The sequence below is a fragment of the Schistocerca nitens genome, chromosome 10 (genome assembly GCF_023898315.1).
Source record: "Schistocerca nitens isolate TAMUIC-IGC-003100 chromosome 10, iqSchNite1.1, whole genome shotgun sequence".
Classification (NCBI taxonomy): Eukaryota; Metazoa; Arthropoda; class Insecta; order Orthoptera; family Acrididae; genus Schistocerca; species Schistocerca nitens.
The window spans coordinates 126,503,760-126,525,640 of record NC_064623.1 but is presented as its reverse complement, the minus strand read 5'-3'; the positions used below and the strand labels follow the sequence as shown (position 1 = coordinate 126,525,640).

The 21,881-nt window shown below is 41.2% G+C and overlaps 1 protein-coding gene across 3 annotated transcripts in view; it reads left to right on the top strand.

Moving 5' to 3' along the window:
• The window catches only part of LOC126210462 (uncharacterized), an 86,669-nt gene that overhangs the window by 25,853 nt on the left and 38,935 nt on the right, over positions 1 to 21,881 (top strand). For all 3 annotated transcript variants that reach the window (XM_049939696.1, XM_049939695.1, XM_049939697.1), the window contains exon 3: positions 9,511 to 9,896. In XM_049939696.1, the coding sequence (XP_049795653.1) occupies positions 9,529 to 9,896 (368 nt within the window). In that variant the 5' untranslated portion in view covers positions 9,511 to 9,528. The remainder of the gene's footprint in view (positions 1 to 9,510; positions 9,897 to 21,881) is intronic.

Genomic DNA, 21,881 nt, shown 5'->3' with positions numbered 1-21,881 from the left:
GGATGGAAGTGTCCCCGATGATAACAGGTTGAGATGACAGGAGACGTAGGGGTCGATTCTGCTGGGGCCCCGTGCACCAATCTGCCCGTTGCGGCAAGTCCGGTTGTTATAACAGGAGAAATGGGCGATGTGTCAGCATCCGTAGGAGAAGGAGGCGAGTAGAGTTGCTCCGACAGATGATGGTCATCTTGTTCCTGCATGGGCACATCTCCTGGTCATGTCAGTTCTTGTGCTGGCACCGATATGATGGTGAGAGGACTGCATTGTGAGTAATGAGAGATTCCACTATCTCGAGCGTCAGGTAGAGCCGACGGTGATGTAGTGGCATCCGGAACAGGTGTTGCCGGCACACGAGGCCAAAGCTGGTCCGAATGACGCACTGCAACACCGGTGTCCGTCTGGCTTTCATACAGGCGTTGGCCACGGTGTCGTAAGACGCGGCCAGGACTCCATTTTGGCCGCCTGCCATATCCCCATACCCATACGAGGTCGTCGTCGGTGAACTGGTCAAGCGAAGGCACCCGCGGCTGTGAAGTGGAAGGCCGCAGAAGATGAAGTAGTGTGCGGGGCTGTCGGCCATGTAAGAGCTCAGCCCAGCTGTGGTCGTCCATGGGGGTGAAACGGTAAGAAGTCAGAAATTTGAGAAGCACATCATCATCATCAGCAGCAGCAGAAGAAGTCAGGAGTTTCCGCATCCTAGCCTTAAATGTGCGGACCAGTCTTTCAGCCTCACCGTTTGATTGTGGATGGAACGGAGGGGCCGTGACATGCATGACGCCGTGACAGCCACAACAATCTGCAAAATCGGAAGAGGCAAATTGCGGACCATTATCAGTAACAAGATTAGAGGGAAGGCCTTCCAAAGAGAAAATGAGAGCTAGAGCATTGGTGGTTGCTGCGGTGGTAGGCGACGTGCAACGGACAATGAAAGGAAAGTTAGAGTAGTCGTCAATAACGAGAAGCCAATAAGTACCTAAAAAAGGTCCCGTGAAGTCAGCATGAATACGCTCCCAGGGCTTCTCAGATGAAGGCCACGGTGACAAAGATGACTTCAGGGCGGCGGCCTGTGACGCACAAAGGCCGCAGGCAGCGACCATGTGTGTGATTTCAGAGGCGATGCCAGGCCAGTATACATGGCGGCGCACCAGAGATTTTGTGCGAGAGACACCCCAGTGCCCTTGGTGAAGGAGACGCAAGACCAAAGCACGCAAAGATGCAGGTACCACAACAAGCGGCGAAGCATTTTTGGTGGAAAGGAGGATAACACCATCCTTAGCCGTGAGGCAGTAACGCAAAGCGTAGTAGTTCCACAACGGATCAGAAGTCTTAGCGGACAGACGATCTGGCCAACCCTTCTGAATACAGCGTAAAACCCGGGAGAGGGTAGGGTCAGAACTCGTAGCAGCCGCCAGCCTGTCCCCAGTGATGGGGAACCCGTCCACAACCCGCTGCTCGGCAACATCAAGGTGGAAACACAAAAGTTCGTCCCTATCGAATGCCAGATCAGGACCCATGGGAAGGCGAGACAGTGCATCAGCATTTGCATGTTGAGCCGTCGGCTGGAAATGAATCTCATAATTGAAATGAGACAAGTAAAGGGCCCAACGCTGGAGGCGGTGTGCAGCCTTGTCGCGAAGTGACGTTGATGGATGAAACAAGGAAACAAGTGGTTTGTGATCCGTAACAAGATGAAATTTGGATCCATAGAGAAAAACACCAAACTTATGAAGAGCATAGATAATGGCCAAAGCTTCTTTTTCAATTTGAGAATACTTTTGTTGGGCATCCGTGAGCGTTTTGGAGGCATAAGCAATGGGTTGTTCAGAACCGTCAGAAAAACGGTGCGCAAGGACTGCACCAACCCCGTATTGAGAGGCGTACGTGGCAAGAACAAGATGTTGACCAGGTCGATAAGTAGCCAGGCACGGGGCCTGTTTCAGCAGTCTTCAATTTTTGGAAAGCCGCATTGCATGATGCGGACCAGTGAAAAGGCACCTTTTTATGCAACAGGCGATGCAACGGCTGAGCCACCGAAGCAGCACACGGTAAAAACTTGTGATAGTATGCTATTTTCCCCAAGAAGGCCTGCAGCTCCTTAACAGATGTAGGGCGAGGAAGGGCATCGATTGCAGCGACAGTTTGCTGAAGCGGACTAATACCATCCCGAGAGAGTTGAAACCCCAAGTACGTGATAGATGCCTGAAAAAATTTTGATTTCTGAAGATTACACTTAAGACCAGCAGTCTGTAAGACAAAAAAGTGTGCGGAGATTTTGAAGATTTTCATCAGTGGTGGAGCCACTGACAACAATGTCATCCTGGTAATTTATACACCCAGGGACAGTGAGCAATAATTGTTCCAAGAATCACTGAAATAGAGCAGGGGCGCTGGCAATCCCGAATGGCAATTGTTGGTATTGATAGAGGCCGAAAGGCGTGTTAAGGACCAGAAACTGCCGGGAAGCAGCGTCGAGAGGAAGTTGAAGATAAGTTTCTGACAGGTCAAGTTTAGAAAAATACTGGCCTCCAGCAAGTTTAGTGAACAATTCTTAAGGTCGAGGCATAGGGTAACTGTCGATAAGGCATTGGGCATTTACAGTGGCTTTGACATCGCCACAGAGACAAATATCACCATTTGGCTTAGCAACGACGACGACAGGAGAGGACCACTCACTGGAAGTGACAGGAAGCAAGACCCCTGAAGCAGTGAGACGATCCAGCTCCCGTTTGACCTGATCACGAAGGGCCACAGGAATGGGCCGAGCCTGAAAAAACTTATGCCGAGCAGTGGGTTTGAGCGTGATATGAGCTTCAAAGTCGTTTGCACGGCCTAACCCAGGAGAAAAAAGGGACGAGAATGTCGTCGACAAGGAATCCAATTGAGCGTAAGGAATAGCATCAGAGACGATATTGACAGAGTCATCTATGGAGAAACCAAAAACGCGAAAGGCATCGAAACCAAAAAGATTCTCCGCGTTACTCTGGTCGACCACAAATATGGGAACAGTGCGAACGACAGATTTGTAAGATACCTCAGCATCAAATTGTCCCAAAAGAGAAATCTTCTGTTTATTGTAAGTCTGTAATTGCCTAGTGACAGGTAACAGGATTGGAGAACCCAACTGAAGATACGTCTGAGAATTGATGATAGTGGCAGCAGAACCAGTATCCACCTGCATGCGAACATCTCGACCAAGTATTTGGATAGTGAGGAATAACTTCCCTGAAAGGGAAGAAGTACAATTGACAGACAACACAGAATCAGAATCAGCGTCATGTTCATGAACATCATGTATGCGGTCGGATTTGCAAACGGATGACACATGACCCTTTTTTTTGCATTTGTGACACACGGCCCAACGTTGTGGACAATCTTCTTGTGAAAGTTTCGTAAAACACCGCGGACATGAAGGAAGTTGCCGTGAGTTTTGCTGCAGTTTCTTAGAGGTATGTTTACGGTTAGGCCGAGGCTGCGCTCAGGAGCGTACTGCGGCCACGTCGGTCGGCGGGGACACGTCACACGCTTCGGCAACATCGCACAGACGTTGTATTTCCCTGACGTTGCCCAATGCCTCTGTTTGCGCTCCAGCAGCGCGAGAAATTTCAAAATACTGAGCGATGGATAGGACTTCATCTAGAGTTGGATTTGCCAACTGAAGGGCACGTTGCCTAACTTCTTTGTTGGGCGCCTATCGGATAATAGCATCCCGTACCATGGAATCGGCGTAGGACTCTTTGTGAACTTCAGTAACAGATTGACACTTTCTACTGAGGCCATGAAGTTCAGCAGCCCAGGCGCGACAGGATTGATTCGGTCGTTTTTGAAAACGATAAAAGGCGACACAAGAGGCTACCACATGTGTTTGCTTTTGAAAATAGACGGACAGAAGTAAGCACATTTCAGCAAAGGACAAAGAAGCAGGATCTTTCAAAGGAGCCAATTGCAACAACAACCGATACATTTGAGGTGAAATCCATGAAAGGAACAGAGACTTACATGTTTGTTCGTCTGCGACATGAAATGCCAAGAAGTGCTGTCAAAGACTTTTTTCGTAATCAGACCAGTCTTCCGCCGTCTCGTCGTAAGGAGGAAAAGGAGTTAGAGACAACGACGAGAGACGCCCCACATTTGATGCCGTGATGAAATCACGAATCGCATTTGTGAGAAGCGTGTGCTGTTCTATGAGACCTTGCAATAGTTGCTCTAAAGTAGCCATGGAAACATGTGGGTCAACGATGGAAAAGAAAAATCCCATCCTTGTCGCCAGTTGTTAGAACTTCAAGTTGAACAAATATATTTCAAGGAAGACGCAATACATGAAAGTCACAGATCAAGTAAACAGAGTAAGACGTGTGTACACTTTAACAGTCAAATCATAACTGAGTTGATTCTAGTGGCCGCTGGCTGGCTGGCCGCTTAGGTGGTGCTGCTGCTGCGTGGCTGGCAGACAACGCCGCGTGTAGAGGACATGCGTAACTGTGTGGCGGCACTTTGAAAGATCGGCGAGTCACAACAGATATGTGTGCTTGATGCTGAGGGGCAACAGAGAAAACAGCTGTTCTCTACCATCTAATGAAATCAGCATCACTACTAATGTGCTTTCATCAGAGACATTGACATAATCTCTGGCATGGAAGTAACGTGACTTCACAATGTCTCCGTGACGTAATTCTTCCAGTTAAATCAAGTACCTCACAGCCTGTAGTTAACTCCTGATGTTGACGAAGGATGAAGTAGTCACAACTGGAGAGTAAATACAAATCCATCGTGACAAGAAATGCATGAAGCATTTTTCCAAATATTGTTCTTGTTACCCTAGATACAGGATTGTTCCTTGTCCTAGCCCCCATGATTTGAGATTAAAGTAGTTCTTCAAAATCATTGCAGGTGAATGCTAGACTGATTTATAGCCATCACCATTGGGTTCACTATTCTGGGCCCACTGCCAGTAATATCACATTAACATCTTATACAGAAAATTATCATTATTCATGTAATGTATGGGAATATTTTATGATCCCGTGACAATAATGGGGTGATCCTATGGAATGTAGTGTAAAATACTAGTTGATTACTTAGAGTTCCATAGTTAGCCCACCACTATATTAGATAAACTTTGTCATTTGTAAAACACAAACTTAGCCATGATTAGTTTTAAAAACTTGCAATCAGAAATTAGACACATATAAAAGTATATGACACGACCCCGGCTTTCGAAACTGTTGGTTCCTTCCTCAGAAGGACAGAGGGAAGATTATAAGGGAATGGTGGGCCACGTGCACCACAGAGTGACAGGGCTTACCTGTTGTGAGGACGTGGGGAAACAAAGATGAAAAGGCGGAGGAGGAGGTCAAAGATAGTACACTACTCAAGCAAGGAAGTAGGAGTAATTGCTGAATTGCAGACCCATATCACTAACATCCCCCCATGAACCATGCACCTTGCCATTGGTGGTGAGGCTTGCGTGCCTCAGTGATACAGATAACCGTACCATAGGTGCAACTACAATGGAGGGGTATCAACATGTGGTTCCTGAAGAGCCTTTTCAGTAGTTGCAGGGGCAACAGTCTGGATGATTGACTGGTCTGGCCTTGTAACATTAACATGCAGCCTTACTGTATGGTTAAATGATGATGGCGTCCTCTTGGGTAAAATAGTTTGGAGGTAAAATAGTCCCTCATTTGGATCTCCGGGCAGGGACTAGTCAGGATGATGTTATAAGGAGAAAGAAAACTGGCATTCCACAGATTGGAGCGTGGAATTTCAGATCCCTTAATCGGGCAGGTAGGTTAGAAAATTTAAAAACGCAAATGGATATATTAAGGTTAGATACAGTGGGAATTAGTGAAGTTCGGTGGCAGGAGGAACAGTTCTTCTGGTCTGGTGAATACAGGGTTATAAATACAAATTCAAATAGGGGAAATGCAGCAGTAGATTTAATAATGAATAAAAAAAATAGGAGTGCGGGTAAGGTACTACGAACAGCACAGTGAACACATTATTGTAGCTAAGATAAACACAAGACCCATGCCTACCACAGTAGTACAAGTTTATATGCCAACTAGCTCTGCAGATGACGAAGAGATTGATGAAATGTATGATGAGATAAAAGAAATTATTCAGATAGTGAAGGGAGATGAAAATTTAATAGTTATGGGGTACTGGAATTTGATAGGAAGGAAGAGAAGAAAAGTAGTAGGTGAATATGGAATGCAGGTAAGGAAAGAAAGAGGAAGCCGCCTGGTAGAATTTTGCACAGAGCATAACTTAATCACAGCTAACATTTCGTTCAGGAATCATGAAAGAAGGTTGTGTACTTGGAAGAGGCCTGGAGACACTGGAAGGTTTTAGATAGATTATATAATGCTGAGACAGAGATTTAGGAACCAGGTTTTAAATTGTAAGACATTTCCAGGGGCAAATGTGGAATCTGACCACAATCTATTGGTTATGAACTGCAGATTAAAACTGAAGAAACTGCAAAAAGGTGGGAATTTAAGGAGATGGGACCTGGATAAACTGAAAGAACCAGGGGTTGTAGAGAATTTCAGACAGCATTTGTATACTTAGAGGAAGCATTCGAAAATGTTGACTGCAATACTCTCTTTCAAATTCTGAAGGTGGCAGGGGTCAAATACAGAGAGGGAAAGGCTATTTACAATTTGTACAGAAACCAGATGGCTGTCAAAGAGTCGGGGGGCACGATAGGGAAGCAGTGGTTGGGAAGGGAGTGAGATAGGGTTGTAGCCTCTCCCCGATGTTATTCAATTTGTATATTGAACAAGCAGTAAAGGAAACAAAAGAAAAATGCAGAGTAGGTATTAAAATCCGTGGAGAAGAAATAAAATCTTCGAGGTTAACTGATGACGACGTAATTCTGTCAGAGACAGGAAAGGACTTGGAAGAGCAGTTGAATGGAATGGACAGTGCCTTGAAAGGAGGATACAAGATGAACATCAACAAAAGCAAAACGAGGATAATGGAATGTAGTCAAATTAAGTCAGGTGATGCTGAGGGAATTAGATTAGGAAATGAGACACTTAAAGTAGTAAAGGAGTTTTGCTATTTGGGGAGCAAAATAACTGATGATGGTCAAAGTAGAGAGGATATAAAATGTAGACTGACAATTGCAAGGAAAGCGTTTCTGAAGAAGAGAAATTTGTTAACATCGAGTGTAGTTTTAAATGTCAGGAAGTCGTTTCTGAAAGTATTTGTATGGAATGTAGCCATGTGTGGAAGTGAAACATGGGACAATAAATAGTTTAGACAAGAAGAGAATAGAAGCTTTTGAAATTTGGTGCTGCAGAAGAATGCCGAAGATTAGATGGGTAGATCATGTAACTAATAAGAAGGTACTTAATAGAATTGGGGAGAAGAGGAATTTGTGGCGCAACTTGACTACAGGGAGGGATCAGTTGGTAGGATATGTTCTGAGGCATCAAGGGATCACCATTTAGTATTGGAGGGCAGCGTGGAGGGTAAAAGTCGTAGTGGGAGACCAAGAGATGAATTCACTAAGCAGATTATGAAGAATGTAGGTTGCTGTAGGTACTGTGAGATGAAGAAGCTTGCACAGGATAGAGTAGCATGAAGAGCTGCATCAAACCAGTCTCTCGAGTGAAGTCAACAACAACACTAACATTGATTTTGGAATTTTGAAGAAAATGATTTATTGACAAATGGCCAACACAACCTCAGAAAATATCATTCTTATGAAACACAACCATCTCTTTATTCTCACGAAATAATGAGTGCTATTGAAAGGGGATGTCAAATTGTGTTGTTGTTGTGGTCCAGAGACTGGTTTGATGCAACTCTCCATGCTACTCTATCCTGTGCAAGGTTCTTCATCTCCCAGTACCTACTGCAACCTACATCCTTCTGAATCTGTTTAGTGTATTCATCTCTTGGTCTCCGCCTACGATTTTTTACCCTCCACGCTGCCCTCCAATACTAAATTGATGATCCCTTAGAATATGCCCTACCAACCGAACCCTTCTTCTAGTCAAGTTGTGCCACAAATTTCTCTTCTCTCCAATTCTATTCAATACCTCCTCATTAGTTAACATCAAATTGATCACATGTTTTTAGATTTCCACAAGGCTTTTGACATTGTTCCTCACAAGTGACTTCTAATTAAATTGCATGCCTATGGGGTATTGTTTCAGTTGTATGACTGAATTCATGATGTCCAGTCAGAAAAGTCACAGTTTGTAATAATTGACGGAAAGTCATCAGGTAAAAATGGAAGTAATATCTGGCATTCCCCAAGGAAGAATTCCTGATCTACATAAACAATTTAGGAGACAATCTCAGCAGTACTCCTGGTATGTTTACAGATGGTGCTGTTATCTGGCTTCATGTAATGTCGTCAGATGATCAAAATGAATTGCAAAATGATTGACACACAGTATCTGTATGTTGCAAAAAGTGTTAATTGAGTCTAAATCATTGAAAGTGAGAGGTCATCTGTTTGAACACTAAAAAAAAAGGCACTGGTAAATTTCAGTTACATGATGAATCACGCAAATCTAAAGACTGTAAACTCAACTAAATACATGGGGATTACAATTACAAATAACTTAAAATGAAACGATCACATAGATAATGTTGTGGAGAAAGCAAACCAAAGACTGCAATTTAGTGGCCGAACACTTAGGAAATGTAACAGGTTTACTAAAAAGACAGCTTACACTACACTTGTCCGCCCTCTTCTGGAGCATTGCTGTGCAATGTGGAATCTGAATCGGATAGGATTGACAGAGTCCATTGAGTAAGTTCAAAGAAGGGCCACATGTTTTGTATTATTGTGAAATAGGGAAGAGAGTGCCAAGGATGTGATACATGAACTGGGGTGTCATCATTAAAACAAAGGTGTTTTTCACTGCAACAGGAACTTCCAGAAATTTCAATTGCCTTCTTTCTCCTCAGAGTGTGAAAATATTTTGTTGGCACCCACCTACATTCGGAGAAATGATCATCATAATAAAATAAGAAAACCAGAACTTGCACAAAAAGATTTAAGTGTTTGTTTTTCCCGCATGCTGTTCGAGAGTGGATTGGTAGAGAAGTAGATTAAAGGTGGTTGATGAACTCTCTGCCAGGCACTTGATTATGAACTGCAGAATAATCGTGTTGATGTTGATGTAGATGTTAAGCACAGGCCCAGTCCAGATATGATAGAACAAAGTGAGAAGTAAACAGGTGGAGAAATAAAATGCATAGTGCAAGTAACATGTAGGAGGAAATGGAGTTGGAGACGGGGCAGGGTAGATACGAGAAAAAGGGCAGAAATGAACATGAATACGGAAAAGCAATATGGAGTTCAGGGCAACTAGCATCGAATGGGAAGAACCAAATAGCCCATGTGTTGTAGCAGGCAATCTGGTCACTTGAGTAATATACATAAACCAACAAATGAAATCGCGCGCACACACACACACACACACACACACACACACACACACACACACACTTGAATAGGATGGCTAACTGTTGTTCTGTACACAGTTCACAGTGAGGAAGGACATGGCAGCTGGCAGTGGTGCAGGAGCAGCCAGCGTGGGCATTGCGGGCAGTGCCGTGGTGGGTGCTTCGAGCAACATCCTCAGAGGAGCTGCGGCGATCGCCTCTTGTGTGGCGGGCCCCACCTCCAGGATAAGTCCGGAGAACTTCAAGCTGTGGGCAGAGCACCTGCTGCGTGCGCGGGGCGACAACGGCATCTGTCGCGACCCCGTCAACTCCCACTACCTGGAAGGCGACGCAGTCGCCATGGGGTACTTCGGTCAGACACCGATGTACGAACGTTTTGCCGGGCCGTGGCGCTCGTCTCCGCTGCAGATGCACGATGTCGACTGGGACCCTCCTCCGGAATATCGCATCAATTCCACAATTAGGTACAATTTCTGCCATAGTTAATACTGTCTCGTTTTGGCGTATCTATTTTCGGTGTCCCTATTATTGATGTTCGGTTTGTAGGTCTGCCTTATTACTGTGTCTTCAAAGTTCAGATACAAAAAATTATGGTTCATCTTATTTGCACAATCCTATAAAATACTGATTTATTTTCACATTGTAGAAACTTCGGCTGTAATGCTTAGCAATTTGAAGCAACACCATCACTTGTGTTTGCAAATTAATTTTCTATATGGGATAATACTATAGCTGCCTTTGATTGCTGATGTTACATTTAGCTAGAGACTATTATCATGTGCACAGTTCCTCTGTTTACATGCAGGACAACCAGTTTTTTCTAAGCCAGCACCGATGAGTAGTAAGAATGAAACAAAATTGTTGCCAAACTTCAGATTTTGTATCAGTTACAGAGCAGATTTGGAATTCACATTTATTTTTAGGCAAGGGTACATCTAATAGAGAAGCTTTCTAAAAATACGGTTCAAGAAGTATTGCACGTCCAGTTCCTGGTGAGAACAGTGTTCTTTGTTTGGGTAGAGATTGATGAAAATCCTGACAGTGATGAAGTGATTACTAATAGTGAAGTTAATAGCATGTCTGTGACAGTGGATAGAAAGCTGCTATCTTTATGTAATTTACCTACATTGAATCATAAAAAAATATGATTAAGTGTGACCATATTATGAATAGCTTTTATAAAAGAGTGTTGTGTTTTTCTGCTGACAAGGGGACTTTTCTATATCGAAAGAGAAAGTTCTTTCATCACACATAATCATGAAAAACATCCCAGACTATATGATAGGTTGTAGCAGTGTAATTGCATGTGTAAAATCTTTTCCAGCATACAGCAGTGACTATTCCAGAACAGATAATCGCGACAAAGTATTTGCGTGCTGAACCTTCAATTCACAAAATGTACCTCCTTAGTTTGAAAAAATCTGAATCGTAGGCAGTAGAACAAGTAAAAGAGAAAATGTATTAAAAGATTTTCATCAACAAGTTTAATTTGCACTTTAAGCCTCCTAATGAAGATGCTTATCGACTATATGGTTCTTTAAAAATGAAAATCAGTGTAGCGGATGAGGCTGGGAAAATAGCCCTTGTTACACAGAAGGAACTTCACATTTGGTGAGGTGAGCAGGCTAGGACAACACTCCTCACTGACAAGAACACCACCTCAAATAGTTTACACTTGCACATTGGAGCTACAAAAAGGCCTTGCCTTTTCTGAAGTTTACAACTTCTCTTGCTTACTACAAAAGAAACATCTGCATGTACAATTTGGGAGTCCATTGCTTCAGTGCTGATGAAGGATTTACATTTGTATGGGACGAGCCGCATTGTGGAACGGGATCTTAAGATATTACCAGTTCTGTCAAGAAGCACTTAAAAAATAATGACACTAACCACAAACATATCATTTTATATCATGCAAAAGTTAAGGAAATGTGGAAGCTTTTGGAGCCAATGGTTCTTTCTTCTAGCAGAAGGGTTGAAGGGGGAAGAAGAGGGATGAAGGAAAAGGACTGGTGAGGTTTAGGAAATGGGGAGAGTCAGTCAAAACACCAGGGCAAGGGAGACTTACCAAATGGGATGAGAAGAAAAGACTGATTGCTGAGGACTGCACCGGACAAGACTTGAAATACTGAGAGCTGAAAGTTGGAAGAGAGGATAATAAGCAAGACCAAATGTCGTGCAAGAGTTAATAAGAGCGGTAAGCTAAGTACATTATATGGAGAAGAGGGGGGTGGGGGAGGGGGGAAATACACGTCAGAAAATAAAAGAAGTACATTATATGGAGAAGAGGGGGGTGGGGGAGGGGGGAAATACACGTCAGAAAATAAAAGATATAGAAAAGTAAAAGGGAATGAAGAACTGCTCAGTACAAAGCAATTGATGTAAATTAAGGCAAGATAGGTAGCAAGAACCAAGGACACGTTTTAAGGCTAGTTCCCATGTGTGGGATTCTGAGAGACTGGTTTCAGGGGAAAGGATCCAGAGGACACATGTGGTGAAACAGGTACTGATGTCATGACTGTCATGTTGTAGAGCATGCTCTGCAACAGGGTAGTGTATGTTACCATTATACGCCATCTGCCTATGCCCATTCATCCTGACTGATAACTCGATGGTAGTCATACCAACGTAGAAGGCCGAACAATTTTTACATAACAGCTAGTATACAAGATGTGTCATTTTACAGGTGGCTGTCCTGGTAGTTACAATTACAGGTGTGGTATAAGGTGGTAGTAAGAGGGTGTGAAGGGCAAGGCCTACAGCGAGAATGGTGACGTGTAGGAGCCAAAGGCTAGGCAAGTAGGTGCAGAAGGAGCATTGGACCTGACCAGGATATTGCAGAGATTTGGAGATTTTTTTGAGGGGGATGTAAAGCTATTCTAGGGGCATGGGCAAAATGTCACACAGAATGGACCTCATTTCAGTGCATGATTTTAGGAAGTCATAGCCTTGTCAGAGTAGCTGATTAATACATTCAAGACCAGGATAGTATTGAATGACAAGAGTTGTACTCCTATGTCAGTTTTTCTTGGTATCAGTAGCACCAGAATTGGATGCAGTAGTCTGGGAAATCTGCTTTTGGACTAGGCTTGGTGGCGTAATTACGTCCAGTTCTAACGGTTTCTGATGACACGAGACAGTGTGGTACCGGGATGCAAGACTCACACATATTGTGTGCAGCCGATCTTCTTCTCGGGTCAGACGAATGCGTCAATCTTCACAAACTCTTCTTCCCCGAAGACTATAGCTGGTTAAAGGAATTTCAAAATAGTCTTCTTTTCTACTCTTTAAATGATTCTGTACTCTCAGGATACTTTTTGTTCAACTCCGTTACATTTTCATCTCTACAATAACACAACTTCACAAGTTTCACATAATCATTCAACTCCCACAAGTCAACCCCATCGGGGACCATTAGATAGTAACAGATACAATTACAATATGTTCGGTTTAATAACCACCATAAAACCAGTTCTTACTTCTAGCAAGTCCAACACCAGAAAATCAAATGTAAGTGTCTTTAGTTCAATACATAATTCATTTGTTCACAACAAATAAAGTCTTTACACCTTCAAGGAATATAGTGGGCTTGCTCCTTGTACTGGACATACAGCTTCTATGGCGCAAGTGGCAAACACTTGTCCGCACGATTGACCGTCACTATTGCAGTATTCTGCCGATACACGTCCATCCTGCACACACAGAAACTGGTGGCGTGGTGGACACATCTCCACTCTTTCACCCTCGTACTTAAAATATCGGCTGTTAGAGATGGTGGAAAGCTGAATGTCTCTAGAACTTACACCGGAATTCTCGAGGCACTACATATCCCTCCCCTTACCTCTAACACACGATATTTTATACATAATTATCATGTACAGTAAGGACACGTAGGATGACACTTCATCTTTCAACAAATCTTTCAACAATAACAGTGAATATGCCCCTGTTCTCATTACTTATTCCTCTTTTTTTTTTTCTTTTTTTTTTCTTTTTTTTTTTTTTTTAAAAAAAAAGACATGTGTCTTTCAATCCCTGTTGGAGTTAGCTCATTTCAATTCTCTGACAATTCGTGCATACCAAATTTTTGTTTTCTGCCTTTTTCTACTCATAAATTCCAGGTGTACATAGCTCATGAATACTCTACTGCTTTGTTCTTATTTCCCGTACTACTTTTCCTTAGTACTTAAGTACTGGAGGAACTCTGGGTAAAATAAAAGTGTTCCCTTCTTCTGACTCTTGTGAATCCAAAATGTAAAAGTGCTAGTGCTGCATAGAATTCAAACCTAACACACTTATCCCTTTAAACGTGTGACTTCGGTCATGATGCTGTCCTTTTCCCCTTTAGGAACAGTACCTATATCTTACACAGGTTGATCCTACGAGTACCCTTTCTCCTTCCATTTTGGTAGGTACACCCTTTCTTATTCCTATCCTTCTATGGTGCAGGTCAGTCCCCTTCTTGGTGCCCCTGTCCGCATAGTATAGGTCAGCCTTTGATAGGTCTGTCTATCCCCCCTTTTTCTCATCCAATAAATGTCGAGTGTGCCCTCCGTATCCTTCTTGAGTAGCCCTCCTGGTTCATTGCCCTAGCACAAATCTTTATGTATCCTACTCTTAAACATTCTCTGGTAAAATTAAAAATCTACTTTACATGTCAACTCCACTTTCCGAAACTCCATCTAAGACCCTAGAGTCCTCTTTCACTCCTCACTCCTACTATATAAACAGGTGTCATGCCTACACATAGTAGATGCTATGTCTACCTGTATTTACCAACTCCCAGTAGATACTATGCCTTTTCTCAAATGACTAGCACAAGTAACTCCAATTAACTTATCCCTTTTTTATACTTATTGCCCCAGTTCTCCTGCTCCTGCTTCTCTAAGAACATGCATTGATTGTCATTCTCCTGTCTTTATATGCATGTAAATATATATGAGAGCTATAAAAAAAAATAATAACGATGCAGGACTGTCACATATCAACAATGTGATATGTGCATCTACTCAGATGTTCATATGTCTTTATTCCCGTACACCCCTTGGCAGTTCAGACATCACTTCAGTTTCCTAATCTGTAATTTTCATGTTTGTGTGTAAGTTTCTCTTTGTGTGTGTGTGTGTGTGTGTGTGTGTGTGTGTGTGCAGCCGGATTCTTTAGCCTACTTATGTGAAATAAATTGTAGGTTCTTTGTAACCACAGAAAAAGAGCTGCGATAGAAGTATATGAATATAGAAAGAGGGAAAGATAGGTAGGTACTCAGATGAGAAGTAAGAAAGGAAAAGTAGAAATGGTTGCTAAGATCGAAGAAGAGAAAGAAGATAGCCCCAAAGACAGGAAACCCTTCCCATCCCCCTTCCCCAGGATCCCTACTTTGCCGGTACTTTAGTGAGAAGCCTGAGGAGGTATGATGTTAAACGTCTCCTACAGTATGGACATTCTCACCTTCACCTTTGAAGTCCCCGAAGAAAAATCTTAGCAACCCCTATGGAACGGCAAATGGTGAAGAACCAGTCACACTTGTCTGCGAGGGTTGTGTGAAAGGTGTGGTGTGTGTTTAGTGTTAGTCATGCTTGTACTTACACTACCCATCCCTTCCAAAACTAATATAAACCCTCCCTTATACATCCCATCTCATAAAAGGTATAAAATGTTCTATAAAAAATAGAAAATTATATACTACGATAACATAGTTGTTTAGTCATTCAGTTTGTACTATACTTTTATACACACATAAAATCCTCTATTCAGTTTATGTCATCTCAGCATCACTCGGTTTAAATAGTACCATCATATTATACTTCCCACTAATATAACATTCTATTTGTTTCACTTCATGTCTAGAGATCACTGTTCTTCCGTGATTCTCTTAAATTGCTCTCAGTCTTGTAGTCATATCCGTTTCCTACCTACTAAAATTATAGGATAGTTTAAGAATTCAAGAATAGATTACAGAATAGGTTAAGATTTGAAGGGAATTCGGTGCAGGAAAAATAGTACAGAAGAAACACCAAAAACAACTAGGGATCCGACGGTCGTCACTCAGCCTGTTAATACAGAACGTTAACGTTCCTGGGAGACTAATGTGACTCCGCCCGGATCCCATGGATCTGACATTAACCTCACTCGATTAGTTACGGACCGATACTCCTCATTAAATTTTGTGTGAAAGTTTCCCCACAACAAAACAATTACCACTTTACTAGGAAACACAACATTAGGTAAAGTTATTCTATTTCCTACTTTGTCATGGACAAGTTTGAATTCTTTTCACAAGACGGTCCTAACCTTGCTTGCGTCATTAAGTTTGGAAAAAGCAACTGTCGATATGTTTCCAGAGATTATACTCTCGGTAACTTCTCGAACTTTAATTAGTTGAAATGGTTCTGCCAAACTTCTTACATTTATAATGTCAAAGTTGGCTATTTTTCCTTTAAAACTTTGTCCTATATTATCTACTCGTGAACTGACAACTTGTGTACTGATACCTGTAATTTGTGATTGAACTATTGGTAATACTTTGTCCCATTTCTCAACACTCTCCTTTATCTTCAATGTCAAATTCTGATTTTTTAGTTAAATATTGAAGTTGCTCATCCTGTCTCTGATTAAATTCAGTAAATAGTTGATTAACATGATCATTCAAAGAACTAGTGAGTTCACTCTTTAAATCTAACTTCAGACTTTCTACCTTATTTTTTAGTGTCAAATTCAGTCTTTAATAAAACTATATTTGCTGGTTGACTGTTGAAGGTTTCACTTTGATTACTTAAAATTTCACTCTGAGCATCTAATTTTTCACTTAGCATTACACTTGGTGCTTCTAGTTTTTCACTTAAATTCGCACTCAGTTCATCTCTGTAGGAAACATTTTGAGCATTTAAATTTTTACTTAGAGTAATAATTTTAGCATTTGACTCTGTTCTTACTGAGTCTAACTTTAGACTTAGTTCATTGATTAAATTTGCTTCTTCAGCCCAGTCTGACGTTTCCTTATTCACTGTCTGAGCCATGTCTGGTTCTGCTAGTTGCTGTTCTTGATGCATAACTTTATTGATTTTAGACCTAGTAACCAACTAAACAAAAATTCATCACTGAGTACAATAACTACACTAACAGTTTATCATTCAACAATTTCTTCAACTTTACCAAACAGTTATTGTTTTTAGCTCACCTGGCATGGAGTTCTAGCTGCGATGGTGACCAGATGTGTAATCAGCAGCGGTTGACAGCAGTAGCTCCAACGGCGTCGAATATTGGTTTCAGTGTCGTCATCGGCGAGCGTATGCAGAGTCAGCACCAGTGAGCAGCAGCTAGTGCGGTTGGCATTGGTGGCTGGTTACTGCATTGGCATTGGCATCGGCACGGTGTACATGTGTGAAAACTGCTTACTCTCCACACCCAATCTTCTTAGTCGAAAAGTTGGGGTCTTCTCTCCGTTCTCCTGATACACATCCATCCTGCACACACAGAAACCGGCGGCGAGGTAGACACATCTCCACTCTCTCACCCTCGTACTTCAGATATCGGGTGTTCGAAATGTTGGAAAGCTGAGTGTCTCTAGAACTTAAACTGAAATTCTCGAGGCACTACATAGTAAAGGGTGAGAGGAGAGTCATGTGTACTATTTCTCAAGTCAACGTCCCTTTTTCTTGACACATACTAATCTTACAGGGCTGAGTGAGGTACAGTAGAAAGGTTTGTTAACCAGCTTTTGACACAGCATACCGATTTTGTGCTAAAACTTACAATTTGTGGAAAATTTTAACATGAAAGAGACTTTTAACTATCATAGGCAAAAGGTCATCATGGATGTCTAGCTTCATACCTATATTTTATGAAGCTAACTTATTAATTGTGAATAAGAGACTCCATTTTCATATTATCTTATTACAAATACCATTTTATTCATTTTAAAGTACTTGTTAAGTTGATAATTTATGTACAGCATTGTCACAGATAATAATTGTGATAGACCATTATCTCTGCCCATTGTACAAGCTGACTTTTCTAAACAAATACACTTTATGAAACAACAGACATATTTGTCATTATTGGCAAATAGATTTATCCCAACGATGACACTCATTCCAAATACTGTCATTATTTACAACATTAAAGGTGTGAAAGTTTTACTCATGTTCCCTGTTTACAATTAATACTCAGATGATCGACACCAGGAAAACTGTTGTAATACCACAGATGAACTCAACACCACATGATCTTCCACATTTAAGCTCAAGTGTTCTCATATGGTGCAGTCCCCAGCAGTCTGTCTTTCCTTCTCTTTTCTTCCAGTAGGTGAAGGAGCCACTGGCTTCAAAAGCATGCACATTTCCTTAACTTTTTTGTGTGTTGCTCCTTCCACCGCTTGGTGAATAGATTTTTTATCTTTCCAATTGTATTACATTTTTAAAACAGATTATTTTCATCTTATATTCTGATAGGTGTTGTGGGCAGAACAGAAGTATAAAAATGTTATTCATTCATTCGAAGCTAGTTTATGGCCCAGATTTTTCAGCAAGTGTAATAGATAATAAGTTCCTGGTATCTGGTCATTTGTTTCTCCCAAATGATTCTGAATTTGGAATAATTGAATTTGCAAGCAATAAGGTCCAACATATCTACACACTGGAAGACAGGGTCCAAACTATGAAATCCTCAAAGTGGAAGATTCCATATTTCAAAGGTTATTAATATGAAGAGAGATGATTTCTTATTCACAATGGCTTCTGAGGAAGTAATCACCAACAGAAAAAAACCTCCTGACAGTCGACTCTTCAACTGCCTGGACATAAGATGGTAAAAGTTGGTGAAAAATTCTCCCATTCAGAATATTTTTCAAGGAAACTATGAGTGAAGATATTTCTGTCTTGGATTTAAACCTCAAGCAAAACAAGAGTGGATGATCATTATTATTGGTATCACCTTTCATTCAGGAGCTGCTATATGGAATTCAACTAAAGATCTCTGCAGCTAATAAGGACATGATGGATCTCTTGGCCTCCAAGTCAACATCACTCCTTGAAGAATCTTCCAGCTGAGATTGCTACTAGATCAGGTGATACAATAAAAAATGAAGAAGATCAAAATGATGAACATGTGTAGATTGACAGACTTTGTACTGATATGGTTGTGTGGAAAAAATGTCACAAAATCTCTATTTTGGTATTAAATTGTATTACAACCCTAAATGTAATGCTCTGCTCATCATTTAAAAATACTGCGTAAATTGAATTTTTGTTCCATCTGATAAATTAAAATTCACTACCAGATTGAATCAAGCCCATGTTTTTCTTTTACTTAATTCTTAGTCGGGGTTAATAAATTGTTATTTCATATATATGCAAAATTTAAGTTAAACTATGCACTAGTTACTAATGATTTTTGAAAATAAATTTAAATTTTCAATAATTGTCCATGAGCCAAAAGCTTTAGGACTATTTCTGTAAACTGTTCCAGAACTGTAATGTACTGTTCACTGATGATTGTTTCTCGCATGAGAAAAGGGCAAATAATGCCTCTCTGCACACTGTAACCCAAAACAGTAACTTTGGGAGAATACAGTGGTTTTTCTTCACACAAATGGGGGGTTTTGGAACCCCAAAATAGTCAGTTTTGTCTGTTCATGACTCCACTTAGGTTGAAGCGTGAGTCACCTGTGAACCAGATGCAGCCTCTGCTGCAATTCTTTGGACAGATTTCCTTGGATTTTGCTGAATAATCCCAGAAACTGTGGTGACATTTTCAGGAACAACTACAGTTTCCCTAGGTTGAATATTCCACACCAGATCATCAGCCACACTGCCTGTCTGTTCAAATTTGATGAAGAGCTTGCAAACAGTTTTAGTATTGGGCCCATTTGGAACATTGAATCGTGTTTAAAAACTGCACCTTGTCGGTGAAGTACTGTGTTTTAATGTGTCGTATTGCAGTACCAGAAAACACGTTGTCGAATGGAATGCACGATTTCGACCTCTTCCTTTGGTGCACTAATCTTGTTTCACGTTTTGACAGTGGAAATGATAGCTCTGAGCTGTGGTGCATTATTTATAGGCACTACATATTGTGATTACAGTGCCATCTGTTAGCAGCTTTTCTAACTATTTCGAAACTTCTGCATAAAATTCTTACAGCTTTCATAATAAGTGTACTGTTTCTTGCAATTGTCTATCATTCTTAGTTTTCAAGGACTTAATTTTGAAATCGGGTACTCCTTCACTGGAAATCCTGTATAAGGGTATCGTTAGCTAAACTGCAAATGAAAATCAATGAAAATAATCAAAATATGGCAATTTGTATTACTCTGTCGTTATTACCCTAGTAGGCCAACTGTGGTACTGACAATAGTGATGTGACAGCCTATTGTATTTATGTCAGAAAGAGAGAGCTGGAGCACTGCTACTTGTTGTACAGTTGTCACAGCATGCCAGAGACAACAGAGATTATTTGTTCTCCTTCTCCCTGTGTTCCAGTGGCAGTGTTCTCACAACTGTTTTAGATGACAGTTTTATTAGCTATGACAGTGGACTACCGTCTACCAGTTCAGTTGTGACTGATAATCATTGTGATTCATTACTTGCATACACAATGTGGGTCGATGTTACAATGTTTCCAGTTACATCGCGTGTTGCAGTGTGTTATGTCCTATAATCACCACTAACTTTTTAAATGGTGTGATGGTTTTCTCCTGTCATCAGATATGACAACATTAGTAAGAGGATTAACTGCACTCCCCCTCCCCCCTCCTCCAATCCTATTATATTTGGAAAAGAACTTCATTAACATTTTGAGTCCTGGCCTGTAGCATTCAAACCTATGCTAAAAAATGGTGATTTTTCTCATATTTTAGGCAATTGTAACTCTTAGAAGGTTTTAAATCTTAGTACTAAAGCTTTACGTTTATGGGAAATGTAGACTTCCTAAATTAATCTGATATGCACTGTGTTGTTCTTGTGTGGATATGTATGGTGCTTTAATAGAGTTTTTCAGAATCCACGATTATTTTATGCAAAAATATTTAACAATGAAACATACAGCTTGTTTTATGTACTGTAATTATACTTTGGGATCTTTTTTGTTACAATTTAAGGCTATGTACAATTTATCTCAAAGCGCGGTAATGCACACTTTGTGACTCGGCACTCAGTTTACTGTTTCGAAAATATGATTTTGAGGGATACTGAAGTTGATTTTTCAGAATGTGATTATCTAGAAAATACAGCAGTATCTGGCTTACAATCAGTTGTTTTCCAGTTTTCAGAGTTTGTAAGGTGCAAAATTCTTTCCGCAGTTTGCACTCTGCGAGGGCAGTATCTGGAGGAGTATTGCCACAGTTCATTCCCACAGTGTGTCGATGAGCACACTCCTCTCGTTAGTCTACTGCAAAAAGTCATATTTGAAAATAAAAGCACAATGAAACTCCATACTGAAAACAATGTTGACGTAAATATAAACAAGAATATCGATAATTTTGTACTGTACATTTGTTATGGAACTGTCTAAAATTTATTCTTTAATATAGTTCACATCATCAACAGAGTTGTCTACAATATCAACTTCTACATCTACATCTACATCCATACTGCGCAAGCCACCTGACGGTGTGTGGCGGAGGGTACCTGGAGTACGTCTATCGGTTCTCCCTTCTATTCCAGTCTCGTATTGTCGGTATGCCTCTGTGTGGGCTCTAATCTCTCTGATTTTATCCTCATGGTCTCTTCGCAAGATATACATTGGAGGGAGCAATATACTGCTTGACTCCTCGGTGAAAGTATGTTCTTGAAACTTTAACAAAAGCCCGTACCGAGCTACTGAGCGTCTCTCCTGCAGAGTCTTCCACTGGAGTTTATCTATCATCTCCGTAACACTTTCGCGATTACTGAATGATCCTGTAACGAAGCGCGCTGCTCTCCGTTGGATCTTCTCTCTCTCTCTCTCTCTCTCTCTCTCTCTCTCTCTCTCTCTCTCTCTCTCTCTCTCTTCTGTCAACCCTATCTGGTACGGATCCCACACTGGTGAGCAGTATTCAAGCAATGGGCGAACAAGTGTACTGTAACCTACTTCCTTTGTTTTCGGATTGCATTTCCTTAGGATTCTTTGAATGAATCTCAGTCTGGCATCTGCTTTACTGTCGATTGCCGATCAACTTTATATGATCATTCCATTTTAAATCACTCCTAATGCGTACTCCCAGATAATTTATGGAATTAACTGCTTCCAGTTGCTGACCTGCTGTATTGTAGCTAAATGATAAGGGATCTTTCTTTCTGTGTATTTGCAGCACATTACACTTGTCTACATTGAGATTCAATTGCCACTCCCTGCGCCATGCATCAATTTGCTGCAGATCCTCCTGCATTTCAGTAGAATTTTCCATTGTTACAACCTCACGATATACTACAGCATCATCCACAAAAAGCCTCAGTGAACTTTCGATGTTATCC